Source organism: Typopeltis vanoorti, chromosome 15 (genome assembly GCF_054136105.1).
Source record: "Typopeltis vanoorti isolate ZY-2024b chromosome 15, IOZ_Tvanoo_1.0, whole genome shotgun sequence".
Classification (NCBI taxonomy): domain Eukaryota; kingdom Metazoa; phylum Arthropoda; class Arachnida; order Uropygi; family Thelyphonidae; genus Typopeltis; species Typopeltis vanoorti.
Window position 1 is genome coordinate 101,611,100 of NC_143563.1, and position 15,605 is coordinate 101,626,704.

The following is a 15,605-nucleotide window of genomic DNA, read 5'->3' on the forward strand; positions in this document are numbered from 1 at the left end:
TGAGGGACAAATGTCTTAGGCAACATGTAACAGAGGGAACAAGAGGTTCAAAAGTTTTGGATTTGGTTATAGCATCAGAAGAGTTGATAATAACTGAGTTGACGTCTCTCCCACCAGTTGGAGAGAGTGACCATATGGTTTTGACTTGGAAAATGAATAGACATGCAGGAGTATCAAAGAGACGGGAACTTATGTGGAATTATAAGGCAGGTGATTATAATAGTCTTAGACGTCAACTTCGGGAAGTTTCATGGAGGGAGGAATTGGAAGGCAACTTGAATGCAAAGGTTGGAGAAGGGGAAGAAAATCCAGTTGTTGGAAAATTTGGACTAGGCGACAGAAATGAAAGAGGTTTGAATGCAGATTGATACAATTCTGCATTCAAAACAACTTGCGCATAATGAATACTTTCTTTCAACATCCAAAGCACAGACTGTATACTTGGACAAACCCAGATAACTCTATAAGAAACCAAATAGATTTCATAATGATAAATAATAGATACAAAAATAATATAACCAACATAAAAACATACCCAGGTGCTGATATAGGTTCAGACCATAACCCTGTTGTGTCCACTTTAAAAATTAAACTAAAAAACGTTTCTAAAAACAATCATACTGAAAGACTTGACTTCACAGCTCTGAATATACCTGACAACATAATGGTGTTTAACTTAGAAATTAGGAAGAAATTAGATCATGTAGGATATAAAACAGAAGACAATATACTTTGTAACACAGAGGAAATTGAAAACAGGTGGTCAAATTTTAGAAGTGCAATATATAAGACAGCTAACGAGGTTATCCCAAAAATTAAATACAATAAGAAAAAATCCTGGATGACTGAATCAATACTAGAACTTATGAATGAAAGACGAAAATTTTATAATTTTGCTGAGTATAGAATACTCAGTAAAATTATAAAAAACGAATGCAGGAAGGCTAGACAAGTGGCTAAATGAAAAATGTAAAGAAATAGAGTAATTGGACAAGAAACATAATAGCAAAGAAATGCATAAATCAATCCAAGCCCTGACAAATAAAAAGCAAAATTTCAACCATAATCCTTGTATAAAAGATCAAAATGGAAAAATGCTACTAGAGACACATTATATCTATTATTTGACTCTGATCGCACAGATGCACCAGAACCAGATATACAAAATATAGATGGTGACCCAATTACATATGAAGAAATAGAATACGCTCTAAGCCAAATGAAAACAGGTAAAACACCAGGCCCTGATCAGATCCCTATTGAATTGTTAAAGAAAGTAAATGTTAAAGAATGTACAGAATATAGACTAATAAGTTTAACAAGCTATGTTACAAAATGACTACTGAGAATAATCCTAGAAAGAATAAAAGGCACTTTGTCAGAAGAAATAGAAGACATGCAATCAGGTTTTCAAAAAGACAAAGGTACAAGAGAAGGAATCTTCAATTTGAAAACATTATGTGAAAGAAGCCTTAACAACCAGAAAAGCATATATCTTTGTTTTATTGATTACATCAAAGCATTTGATTCAATAGATCACAAGAAATTAATATATATCCTACAGAATAATGGCTTAAAAGGAAAAGATCTACGTATAATTACAAATATATACTGGAATCAAATGGCCTCAATAAGATATAAAAATACATATTCTGGCAACTTTGAAATCAAAAAAGGAGTAAGGCAAGGATGTGTCTTATCACCCTTACTGTACAATATATATAGTGAGCAAGTTTTTAAAAATATTTCTCAACTGAAGGGTGTAAAAGTTGGAGGTAGGAACTTCAACAACTTCAGGTATGCAGATGATACAGTTCTTATAGCTGAATCTGAAGATGATCTTCAAAACTTAATCACAGAAATTTACAACAGAAGCTTTGACAGGGGACTAATTATTAACCTAAAGAAAACAAAGTGCATGATTATATCAAAAGAACCAATAAATAAGAAACTGAACATAATTGTTAACAGAAAGAAAATTGAACAGGTTCAGTCTTTTATATATTTGGGACAAATGTTTACAGACAGAGGAAATTCCCTTAAAGAAATAAAAAGAAGAATAGAGATAGCAAGAAAAACCTTGCTATCTCTATCTGAAGGGTGTAAAAGTTGGAGGTAGGAACTTCAACAACTTCAGGTATGCAGATGATACAGTTCTTATAGCTGAATCTGAAGATGATCTTCAAAACTTAATCACAGAAATTTACAACAGAAGCTTTGACAGGGGACTAATTATTAACCTAAAGAAAACAAAGTGCATGATTATATCAAAAGAACCAATAAATAAGAAACTGAACATAATTGTTAACAGAAAGAAAATTGAACAGGTTCAGTCTTTTATATATTTGGGACAAATGTTTACAGACAGAGGAAATTCCCTTAAAGAAATAAAAAGAAGAATAGAGATAGCAAGAAAAACCTTGCTATCTCTATCTGAAGGGTGTAAAAGTTGGAGGTAGGAACTTCAACAACTTCAGGTATGCAGATGATACAGTTCTTATAGCTGAATCTGAAGATGATCTTCAAAACTTAATCACAGAAATTTACAACAGAAGCTTTGACAGGGGGCTAATTATTAACCTAAAGAAAACAAAGTGCATGATTATATCAAAAGAACCAATAAATAAGAAACTGAACATAATTGTTAACAGAAAGAAAATTGAACAGGTTCAGTCTTTTATATATTTGGGACAAATGTTTACAGACAGAGGAAATTCCCTTAAAGAAATAAAAAGAAGAATAGAGATAGCAAGAAAAACCTTTACTGATATGAAAACTGTTCTAACATCCAGAGACATTAATATAGACACAAGAAAAAGATTAATAAAATGCTATATCTGGTCAAGCCTTCTCTACAACAGTGAAACTTGGACTCTAAATAAAGAAGCAGAGAAAAAATTAAAAGCTTTCGAAATGTGGACCATCAGAAGAATATTGAAAATACCATGGACAGAGAAAATGAAAAACGAAGATGTTTTAAAGAAAGCAAAAATGAAAAGAACATTAATGAAAATAATTAAAGAGCAAAAACTTAAATATTTTGGACATCAAACCAGACAAGAAGGCATTCAGAAATTAATATTAGAAGGGAAATTGGATGGAAAAAGAGGGAGAGGTAGACCCAGGAGAATGTGGTTCAAAGACATTGATGACTGTACTGGCTTGAATTACCAAAAATGTTCCAGAGCAGCAAAAGAAAGAAAAAGGTTCCGTGACATGGTTGCCAACCTCCTTCTAGGAGATGACACTTGAAGAAGAAGAATTAATAGTTTTATTTTTTTTTAAATATTCAGCCAATTTAAGTATAGCAGACAAACTCTTACAGTCTGTTCTAGAAATATATGCAGGAAATAAAATAGCCAAAATAAAAGGCAAACTGGATGTAAGTACAGAAGTGGAAGTGGGCCTGACTGAAGAAGTAGGAGCTGGTGTGACTACATAAATGGAAGAAAGTCAGACTAACAAAGCAACAGTGAGAGCAATTGCTGGAAAATAAGATTTGCAGAATGAAATGAGGCAGGCATGTTCAGAATGAAATCATATGTATACTAAACAGAATTTAATATACATATGTATACTAAATTCTATTTAAAATCATATGTATACTAAATAGAATAAATCCTTATATGGGATTAACGTACAAAATCTGCAGTACCTCATAATGAGTAACCACAGACGAATCCTTATATGGACTTTTTCAATTGAAGGTGAGCTAGTCGATCTCATACAGAGGTAGCAGGGTTTTTTCTCCTGGAAACTCAGGTTTTTCATCCTGCATACAGACAAATCGGCCCTCAAAACACACACAATTTACATCACATTGTCGGTGATGATGATGGGTGGTAGATGGCATTGATGGTAGTAGTGTCATACTAGAAGAATTAAGTAGTAGCAGAGAGGGTGAGATGAATTTAGCGAAGTAGAGTAGACTGCCCTCCTACAATGTCCTTGTACTCCCTGGAGGTGTCATGGAATAATAATAATAATAAAAAGAAAGATAATGGATAAAAAGAAGTAGTGAATGACTCAAGAATAGCACTATATGGAGATTCTTATCATAAAAGGTATGGTGAATGAGAAGATGCACAAGGTATGTATTCCAAGAGGGAGAATGAACAAGGTAATTGAATCACTAGATATGAAAAGTAAGTGTATTAGGGAGTTTGCAGTTGTAGGTGGAATGAATGATTTGGTTGGGCATAAGAACAGGAGATTGGATATCAGCAGTTTATTGAGGAGAGTGAAAGACAACAGTGTGGTAGGAAGGGTAGTTTGTGTGTTTCTCAGGTATGACAATGATGAGTTGTGGCAGAGAGCAAAGATCTTGAATGGAATGTTAGCAGAAATGTGTGAAGAGAAAGGGGTGCAGTTTGAATTTGTGGGATGAGTCTGAGGGATAAACAGAGCTATATAAGAGCAATGGACTGCATCTGAATGAGTGATTCAAACAAGGTATCAGTGGAAGTGAAAGATGATGTCAATGATCAGGAGAGTGAACTAAGTGAGACTGATATGGTTGTGAATGAAAAGGAGAATGTGATAACAGGAAAGCAGGTTGGACAGGGAAACAGGATGAGCCAGGGAAGTCAGAGAGATACAGTGTAAGGAGAGTGGATTCTGGACGTGGTAATGAATGCATGTAATGGAGAGGCTGATGCTAGGCATCACATTAAAAGTTAAGAAGCAAAACACCTAGATAAGAAGCCAGATTTGTATCACTGACATCATGCTTCGCCACAAGCGACTAAAATGGAAATGGACTGGGCATCTATACAGAAGAGATGATGAATGATGGATCACCATACTAACAAACTGGATTTCAAAAGAAGTGAAATGAGGCCGAGGACATCCTAAAAGGTGGTGGTGTGATGAATTGTTGAATTTTGTTGGGAAAAATCTGTCATTCATTGCCAAGAACAGAGAAAGGTGGAAGGAACTGGAGGAGGCCTTCATCTAGCAGTGGACAGAAAATGGCCGAAAAGAAGAAGATATGGATGGTCAACACAGAAATGGAATGGTCAAGAATACATGGGGGATGGAGTCTGGGAGGCTATGAGGGGCAAAAGATCACCAGACAGGGAACAGCATGGGTTGAACTGACTGTAGTGATAATAAAACCAAGAAATGAACTTTTATGTTTATTTACAAATGCCAGGAGTGTCATAAATAAGGGAGACAAAATTTTTGCATGGATTGAATTTATGTGCCTGAAAATAGTTGGAATAAGTGAAACATGGTTGGATAAGAATGACATCTTGAGGGGAATAGAAATGGTAAGATATGATGTTTTTCATGAAGACAGAAAAGGTAAGAAGGGAGGGGGAGTGCTGCTGATGATAGCAGAGGAATTATGTCCACACAAAGTTGAGATACAAGAAAAAAGAGCAGCAGTGGTTTTGAAGCAGTATGGTGTGAAATGGAGGTTGATAAAATGAAATAAAATAAAATGGATGTTACTACACGTCGCAGAATGTAGAAAATAGAGACAAAGAAATCTATAGGCAACTTAGCTAAGTGAGCAAGCAAAGGGTGATCATCATTATGGGTGATTTCAACTACAGCAATATTGATTGGAATGAGGAGATGGCATCAGGGAATAAGGATAATGAATTTTTTGAGTTCTTAAGTGACAACAATCTTAGGCAGCAGTATGTAACAGAGAAAGCATGAGGGTTAAGGGTCTTAGATCTGATTATATTATCAAAGGATGTGATTGTGAACGGAGTGTCTAATCTTCCCACAGGTGGGGAGAGTGACCATGAAGTGATCACATGGGTTGCAGCCTGTCACATGAGAACTTCTATAAAGAAAGGATATATGTGGAACTACAATCCCGGTGATTATGGAAAGCTTTGGAGACAACTGGGAGCTATTTCCAACTCAACTCCTCTTTCCATGGGAGGCATGGAAAGAGGAGTTGAGTTGGAAGAATATAGATGCTGTGGGGCATTGATAAAGAGCTACTTAACAGCAACAACATCTAAATGTGTATTTCAAAGGTGAAAAGGCTAAACAAAGTAGAAGTAAAATGGATGAATGAAGAGATTACATGTGGAGATTACATGAAATCTGGAAAAAGAAGGCACTGTGGGGACAACACAAGATGAATGTTGGTAATGATCAGCTGCATTAGGAGAACAAGGAATGGGAGAGGAAGATGACTCAGTTGGTAAAGGAAGGAAAAGTGGAGTATGAGAAGAAATTAGCAATCAAGCTAAGATTAATCCTAGCGAGTCCTTTCGATATGTGGCAAGTAGAAAGAAAAATGAATTTGGGAAGATGATGCTAGTTGATGGCACTTGCAGATTGGTAACTAATGCAGAGGATATAGTTGAATTATTCAGTGATTAGTTTATCAGTGTATTTCATACTCATGCAGACAACATTAGGAGAAGCTGAAGTGTAGAATGTATGGTGGAGGAGGGAGTGATGATAAATGAGAAGGAAATATATAAGGAATTAAGTAAACTTGATGTTAATAAGGAAATAGGATTTGATAGTATATCGCATTGTGTCTTAAGGGAATGCGCTACAGCAGTGCTTCCCCAAGTTATGGATGTCAAGGCTCCTTTGGAAAAATTAAAATATTTCACAGCCCCCATCAGAAAAAAAAAATTGTAATACAGACATATATTATTATAATATTTATTGTATTTATATTCAATACAAAACATACACAGCAAATATTGACAAAATCATATGCAAATATTATATTTTTAGCATCTTGCATACACATTTGACATGGAACACTTAGTCTTAAAACATTTTAAATTTGTTTTCATTCTTTCAGGGCCTCCTCAAAAAACATAACTGCCCCCAAGGGGGCCACAGCACACAGTTTGGGAATCGTTGCACTGCAGAATTAATAGCACCTTGGTGCAACTATTTAACATATGTCTTGCAACAGGGTAAGTCTCAAAGGAATGGAAAGTGGGAAAAATTATTCCACTTCACAAATGAGGGAGGGGGGGGATAAGACTAAGGTTACAAGTTATATACCAATATGTGTGTCTGATGTTGTTGTTGTTAAGATGTTAGAGAAGATGGTGAAGACTAGAACTCAGAAGTGGAATGATTATAGCAGTATTCTCTATGATGGTCAGCAAAGGTTTGTTAGCAGAAGTTTGTGTTTCAGCATTCTGCTTATGTATTATAAAAAGGTAACAAACTCACTCAATAAAGGAAATGCATACACGGTGATGTACTTGGATAGCTAAACTGAAACAGATGGGATTAGATAACAGACTAGTAAGTTGGATAGCTGATTGGCTGTCAGACAGGTATCAGCAGGTTGTATATGGAGGAGTGGTATCCCAAAAGAGAACTAGCTTTGAGTGCCACACAGATCTGTTTGGGACCATTATTGTTTAACTTGTACATTAATGACATTGGGACTGGCTTTACTGGATATGTGCAACTGGATATATGTTCACTGATGATGCAAAGATAGGAAGTGCTATGACAAGTAGAGCAGACGTTGCAAAGTGCAAGGTGTTAAAATTAGGGTTGGTAAGGTTGGGATGCAGAGTATACAATTAATGGAGAAATTTTGAAGGAGATCTGGGAGTGATGGTGGAGACAGACTTGAAGTTTAGGGATCGCATTGCTAAAATTGTAAGAACATCCCAATAGATTATGGCAATAATGAGGAGGATATTGACATGCAGAAACAAAGAGGTTATGGTTCCCCCATATTAGGCTTTGATCAGGCTACATATGAACTACTATGCACAGAAATGGTCCCCAGGTTTTCGGTGGGGGGAAGGCTGTATTGGAGAAGGTCCAGAGACGGTTTACTAAATTAGTGTCAGGTCTAGGAAATGGTCTACGAAAAAAAAGAGATATGATTGAGACATATAAGTTGGTGAGGGGTTGTTACCAGATTAATGTAGAGAAGATATTTCATAGAGGCCATCCATGGAGGCTGTGAGCAGGGGAGTGAAAAGCAGGTTCTCTGCAGGGAGATTGGTGATTAGAATGCAGAGTTTCCACATGCATTGTGTGGTGCATGTGGAAACTGTGAATGGGTTCAAGGCATGGTTCAATGATGTTGTGGCATGAGAGAGTACAGACCTCCCACAATGAGTCCTTTGACTCCATGGAGATCAGATAATAATAATAATCAAGTAGGTAATTCTTAGATATATATATATATACATATAAACATGCCTGTTCTTACCATTTCTGGACTAATATAATAAGGAGTTCCCAGAACTGTATTTGCACCTCCTTGTCTTGTGGTTAATTGCTTTGATATGCCAAAGTCACCAACTTTTACAACGCCATCTTTTGTTAAAAAGATATTAGCAGTCTTGAGATCTCTTTAGTAACAAAAATTAAACAAAAACAATAAACTCATAAGCACAAGCTTATCTTAAAAATAGCACACTGACTTTTATGACATATTAGTAAATGTTCAACATAGAAACTGAATATAATAGTGGTTTTATTTGCATATTCTCAAAACTCATGTGAAAGCAGTAACTAATTAAGCTAGATATTAAGCTAGAGTCAGTATTATCATACTATTTTGAAGATCAGAACTTTCACAATCATTCACATAAATGCAAACTTAACAATAAATTTTTATGACGAATAATGATACTGATTCTAAACAGTGTGTGTGTTTTAATTAGTAAAAGCTAGTTAGAAGGAAGAAACGGTTTGAATATTACCCTGGAGATTTCTTCTGCATGTCATTCACACTTACAAAAGAAAGAAAAAAAAAACACTGCAAATCTGTTATACTGTAAACCTGTAGTATATATTTGCTTACTTTTGTATGTTGCTAGCAAGACCTTATTCTTCTTCTTTGTCTATGATCTCTTATGCTTTTAAGCTTCAGGATTTTTCCGAAGAGATTTCCATGCCATCCTGTCCAAGGTTTGTTCTTTTCCTTTTTTCCAGTTAATTCCCTTCTTTTCCAATTTTTCTTTAATTTCCTTTTGCCAACTTTTCCTGGGTCTGCCTATGTTTCTTTTTCCTATTTTCTGGCTTTCGTATAAAGTTTTTGCTATTCTTCCTTCTTCCATTCGATTAAGATGTCCAAACTATCTCATTTGGGCTTGTGTTATGAATTGATTCAGAGGTGCAACTTGAAGGCTGTCTCTTTTCGTTTGATTTCTTATTCAGTCTAGTCTTGTTTTTTGTGCCACTTTCCTGAGATATTTCATTTCAATTGTTTGTAGTTTATTTGTGTTTCCTGTTGTTAAACACCAAGACTCACAACTGTATGTTAATGTTGGTAGAAACACTGAGCGGTACACTGCCATTTTGGTATTCTGGGTGACTTCTTTATCTAGGAGTGGGCCCCTTTCATGCATAGAATAGCTTTGTTCCCCCTCTTATCCTGTTGTTAATTTCTGTGTCTAGTCTACCATCTTCTTATATATATGATCCCAAGTATGTAAAGGAGTGGACTTGTTCCAGTTGATGATTCTCTATTTTTATTATGTGTTTTTGTTGGTTTCTAGATACGATCATTGTTTTAGTTTTATTTATATTTATGATCATATTCCTTTTCTTTGTTTCTTCATACCAAATGTTGATATTGTACTGCAAGTCTTCAGCTGTATTTGCCTAGGATCACTACATCATCTGCAAAAAGCCATGTGTGAAATCCTGGTTTCTTTCAGTTTCCTGTATCCTAGGTGGAACTATTTTTGTTTTTGTTTGGCATGCCTTTAAAATTTCATCCATTACTATGATGAAGAGAAGAGGTCTGAGGACACAGCCTTGCCTCACTCCTACATTTGTTTCAAATTCTTTTGATCTATTATTACAGGTATCAGCAGGTTGTATTTGTGTACTGCTATTAAGTTATCTTGTATCTTGTTTTTCTTTAATGTTTGCCATATTAAGTGTCTGGGAAGTCGGTCAAAGGCCTTTTCAAAATCTATAAAACATGAATGTAGTTCTTTTTCTCCAATTTTTTCTCTGATATTTGTCTAAGACTGAAGATAAGATCCTGCGTGCTTCTATTTTTTCGAAAGCCATATTGCATTTCATCCAGTGTATCCTCTATTTGATTCCTATGCCTCGCTTCTAAAATACGGGCATATAATTTTCCTTGAATGCTTAAAAGCGAAATTCTTCTATGGTTTTCATATTTGCAGTTGTCTCCTTTCTTAAATATAGGGATTATTATAGCTACTTCCCAGTCTTTGGGAATAATTTTCTTTTTCCATACAACACTGAATAGGTGTAAAAGAAATTTTATGGCTTTCGTTCCTAAATTCTTTACCATTTCTGGTGTTATTTGGTCATGGCCTGCTGATTTGCCCAGTTTTATTTTATTTATTGCTGCTAACAGTTCATTTGCATGAATTTCTTCATTCTGATCTTCTATTTTGCTTGTGTGTCTTGCTCTTAGGGTTCTATTTTTTCCATGTCCTGCATCTTCCAATAATTCTTGAAAGTACTGTTTCCATCTTTCCATGATGTCTTCGGAATTTGTGAGTAACTTTCCATCCTTATTTTTGATAAACTTTATGGGGCATTCTTTCTCTGATCTCATTCTTCTTAAAACAGAAGAATGAGAAGAAGAAGAGTTTTTGGTTTCCTTTAAAATTTTGTTCTAAAGTATGTTCGAAGTCTTCCCAACATTTTCTTTTCTCTTCTTTCACTAAGGTTTTAACTTTATTTCTTTGGTTGTTGTATAGTTTCTCTATCAACCTGCAGCTTTGATGTTATATATCTCTTCCATAATTGCTTTTTATTTTTAATTTCTTCTTTTAGTTCTTCAGTCCACCAGTGTTTTATGTTTCTTCTGTTTATTATTTAAGGATACACCACAAATTTCTTTGCTTGTTTCTAGAAGAAGTGTTTTGAAACCTGTACCATAGGTTTTCTACATCTTGGTCTTCATATATCTCTTTTTCTACTTCTTTCATCTTCTCTTCTATTTTACTTTTATACTCAATGGCTGCTTCTTCTTTCTTTAGTTTGTAGTTCTTTATCTTAGCATTTATTTCCTTGCTACTTTTTCTACATTTTTCAACTTTTATTTTATGGATTGTTTCCAATACTAATAAGTAGTGGTCACTGCCTATTTCAGGACCTCTATAGACTCTTGCATTTTTTGTATACCTCCAGTACGATCTGCTTATGATGGCTTAGTAGATTATAGATTTTTCGTTTCTACTAGGCTCTTCCCTCGTAAACTTATGGATTTCTTTATGCTTGACATAGTATTCGCTATTACTAAATTATTTGTAAGGCAAAGATTTATTATCTTTCTCCATTATTATTCTGGGTTATTTCTCCTTGTGATCCCAACACTAGTTTCGTTTCCTCATCTACTTGATTCCCTACACGTCAATGTCCTCCCATCTACTTGATGGGAGGACATTGCCGTGTAGAAGTAGGGAGATTTTTGTTCCGTTGTATAAGGCTTTGATTAGGCCACACATGAACTATTGTGCCAGGATTTGGTCACTGGGTTTTCAGGATGAAGAGATGTTGGAAAGGGTCCAAAGGCGACTGACTAAGGTAGTTTCTGACCTCTGGAATGTTGAGTATGAGGAAAGATTGAGAAGATGTAATTTGCAGAGTCTCCTTACCAACTTGTAGGTCTCTACAAGTTGGTAAGGGATTGTTATAGGATCAATGGTGGTGAAGTTCTACAGAGAATAGTGGGAGATCAGGGGAGAACCAGAGGTCATCCCTGGAAACTGTATAAAGACGGTGTGAGTAGGGGAGTGAGAGGCAACTTTTTTTCGTGCAGAGTTGTGAATGATTGGAATGCCTTGCCTGAGAGTGGGGTGTCTGCAAGGAGTTTGAGTGTGTTTAAGACTTAATCTGCAAATTAGAGATTATTGCCACACATTAAATATAAAATTTACTTATCTTTCCACATCCTACATGATGACTGATGTGTAACACTCACCACCTCTGAAAGAAAACTGAAGCCATTGAGTGCATGCTAGAAGTGTGGGGAGAGTAAGAATTGTGAGAGCAGTGAGATGAACAAAGAATGACAAGAAAAAATATTTGTGAATCTTGGCAAAGTTTTTGATGCCTATAAAATGTTGGAATCAAACAAATGTGCATGTAGTACGAGTGATAGCAGGAATGAGATGGTGGAAAATGAAGGGAATGTGAACAGATGATAGAGAAAGATAAGGAGTTCGCCATGAGACAGAATGGTTGGAGAAATGACTTGCAGTTGGTATGGTATGGCATGGCATGTCACAGAAGTGAAAGAAGCATACTATGAATAAGGTAAAAAAAGAGAATAAGGACTGAATTTTGTATAGTGATTTAATGATAAGAGGGGTATTTGAGGAGAGCATGACAAAATCACATTTCCCTGAGGACAAGATTAATGACATTAGCAATGTTGAAAGCGTGCAGAGAAGGAAAGTGAAAGAGATAATGATCTTAGCTGTTACTAATAATCTAGCAGGTGACAAGTCTGGTATGTGATAAGATATGAAAGAATTGCTGGTAAAGAAAATAAGAAGAGTGAGAAAGTAAAAACATGGGAGTCTGTTCCCATGGTAATAGAAATGAGCTGAAACAAAAGAACTATGTGGCAAATGATTCAGTGCACAGGTTGTGTAAGAGAAATGGTGTAGACCTTGTGTGGAGTGACATTGATAGATGGAATGACTTACAGAAGTTGGATAGTTTGCATTTGAATGAATTCAGAGTTAGGCATCTTGATAAAGTATGGAAACTATGTTTAGAGGGGATGCAGGTAAGTGGGAGTCTAGGAAACCTAGTAAGTGGGAGAGTGATCACATGCTTCTGAATATAGCTTCCCAGGTTCTTATTATCAGTGGGATAATCAACACATGGTGTAATGGAGGTTGATGAGATGAAGGTGATATTGCAATTTATGTATACTATTGAAATAAGGGTGAGGAGTTTCACATTGGTTGACCACTTGGCCCAAGTGGCTAACCAATGTGAAAAAGAGAAATTTGGTTGACTGAGGATGATGTAGGATTAGAGTGAATGGAGTATAATATTTTCAGAGAGGACAGAGGAAACAAAATAGGAGGGGTTTTTGCAGATAGCAGAAGAATTCACATCCAAAAAAAAAAAATAGAAGTACAATGAATATAGAGGGGAGTTCATTTGAGGTTATCTGGTGTGAGATAGTGACCAAAAGGATGAAACACATAGTTGGGTGCTGCGATAGGCTGGAGGTGGGATATAAGGGATGATTTTTAAAGCTGCTAAGAGATAATGTGAGACAACATTCATTGGTGATGGGAGGGGGGGGAGACATAAGGTTCAAGAATGCTGGATCTGGCTATAGCATCAGAGAACTTAGCAGTAACCAAAGTTGTCACATTTTCTCTGGTAGGGATATGCAATTCTGTGATCATGACTTGAGAGATTGCCAGACATGCAAAATTTACTCCATAGAAGAGGAATAATTTTTGGGAATTAAAAAGAAGGTGATTATGAAACTTAGGAGTTATCTTAGAGCAGTATTAAAGAAAAGAGATATTAGCAGGGCATGGAAGATAGTCAAGGGGGTGTTTGAAGAAGGCACTATCAGATTGTATAGCCAGAATCAGAAGAATAAATCAGGTAAAAGTTAGATAGATGAATGGATTAAGCAGGAATTGCAGAAAAAGAAAAAAACTTTGGAGAAAATATAACCATCAGCAAGAAAATGAGTAATACAAAGCACAAACAAAAAGCATGACCTATATAGTAAAGAGGGCCAAAGATAATTATGAGAGAAAGCTAACTGATGAGGCAAAAAGAAATTTCAATGAGTTCAACTATATGACAAGTAAAATAAAGAAAGACTATGGAAGTAGCTTTAATGAGTGCTTGTGATAGGGAGGTAAAAGAAGTAAATGAAATATAGTTGAGTTACCAAGAGTGATCATTTTGCAAGTCTGTGTACCATCCAGTAGTGAAGATAATACACACTAGACATGACATTGACTGATGGGAGCATAGCAGTAGTAGAATTGGAGGTGGTTATAATCAGATAGCTAGTGTATTACTAGAACATGCAAGGGAATTTTCATCTCCTATGATCAAGCTGTTCAAATTGACCCTCAGTTCTGGGAGGTAGCCAAGAGATGTTAGAAAGTGAACAAAATAGTTTCACTGTATAAAGGAGAATCCAAGACTGAAGATGCAAATTATAGGCCAAACAGTATCTCAAGAGTGGTTGTTAAGTCACAGTGTGTAGATAGAGGTTTAAGAAGTGTAGTGGTGGGTTGTATACAGTGGAGTGCTCTCCAGAAATGGGTTTGGATTCCTTGGAGGTATCAAGTAGTAGTAATAATAACTTAATTTTTTTTTCTGAAATATTTTATTGATTTCTGAAATATTTACACAATATTACAATAATCATCTTTAGTGACATTCCAACTTGTAATTTTTACAAAATTCAGCACCACTAAGTGTTGTATATGTCCACTAAGTGCTATATATTCAATTAAAATTTTGATAATAATACTTTTTTTTTGCATCTATATTTACAACACGTGTTTTTCTAATATTAACAATGAAGATTAAACGGAATTCTTGAATAATGGATAATTATAATAATAATAATAATATGATAATGTCTCCGATAAATTACATACTTTTTTTGTATGTTTACACATTATGTATAAAATAACAATTTTTCTATTTTCATCATACAGAGTATGTAAATACTCTGTATGATTTACAATTAATGCATATTACACAGAAATAAATTATTACATTATACTGTACACAGTTTAAGGCACATTATTTCTTTTCAATATTTTTTTCCTTTGGATACAAATTCATACACCTTTTTTTTTATATCTGTATCTATTATTATTATATATACCATACTGACTGTTTTGTTACATAATTTGCAGTCTGATTATGATACTTACGTGTGGATGAGTGAGGAAAATTAATCCCACCTACTTCGAAGCTTGAGTTAGCTTTTATGAAGAGAGTAGGATTAGCCTTCACTATTTACGTTGTTGTTACTGTTTATGGATGGGATGTAGGCATTAGATGCTGGCGATTTATGATGTGTATATTAGTGTTAATGGTATATTAACTTTGTTGGTATCTTTTCAGAGTTCGTGTTTTAATGTGCTGTAGTTGTCTATTTGTTTTAAATTACTTGGTAGGTTGTTGAGTAGCGTGAGTATCTGATGTGATCTCACCAAAGAACCATATGAGTTGTTGAAGGGTGTAGGGATGTAGAGAGGTGTTGTGGGTCGTGTTATACGATATGTATTTCTGTTGTTTCGATAGATGATGTTGAAGTAATTCCTTAGTAATATTATGTAGTGTTTCAGATTTTTAATGCTCAGGATTCTGTGTATTGCCATGTGTTGGTCAGATATTGGCTGTTGTGTCCAAATCACTGGTGACACAATTTTCCTATGTAATATTTCAAATTTTGTTAGGTGGCTGTTTGATGTGTTTGCATAGACTGTTATACCGTATTGAGTAGGGATTTGCAGATACCGTGATATAGAAGTATTTTTATGTTAAATGGAATAATGTATTTAACTTGGAAGAGTTTTGCTGAGATGATGCAGAGTTTGGTATGTAGTATTCTATATGTTTTGTCCATTTCAGGTGGCAATCTATGTAAAGACCAAGATATTTTGTATGTGTTACAGGTTTGATTTCGA

The 15,605-nt window shown here is 35.1% G+C and overlaps 1 protein-coding gene across 4 annotated transcripts in view; it reads right to left on the reverse strand.

The window, feature by feature from the left end:
* The window catches only part of LOC150099031 (serine/threonine-protein kinase Nek8-like), a 1,046,903-nt gene that overhangs the window by 764,342 nt on the left and 266,956 nt on the right, over positions 1–15,605 (reverse strand). For all 4 annotated transcript variants that reach the window (XR_016549512.1, XM_090405252.1, XM_090405251.1 and 1 more), the window contains one exon: positions 8,180–8,321. Coding sequence is in view for 3 of the 4 variants with exons in the window: in XM_090405252.1 (XP_090261378.1) it covers positions 8,180–8,321 (142 nt within the window). In the remaining variant the exon portion in view is untranslated. The remainder of the gene's footprint in view (positions 1–8,179; positions 8,322–15,605) is intronic.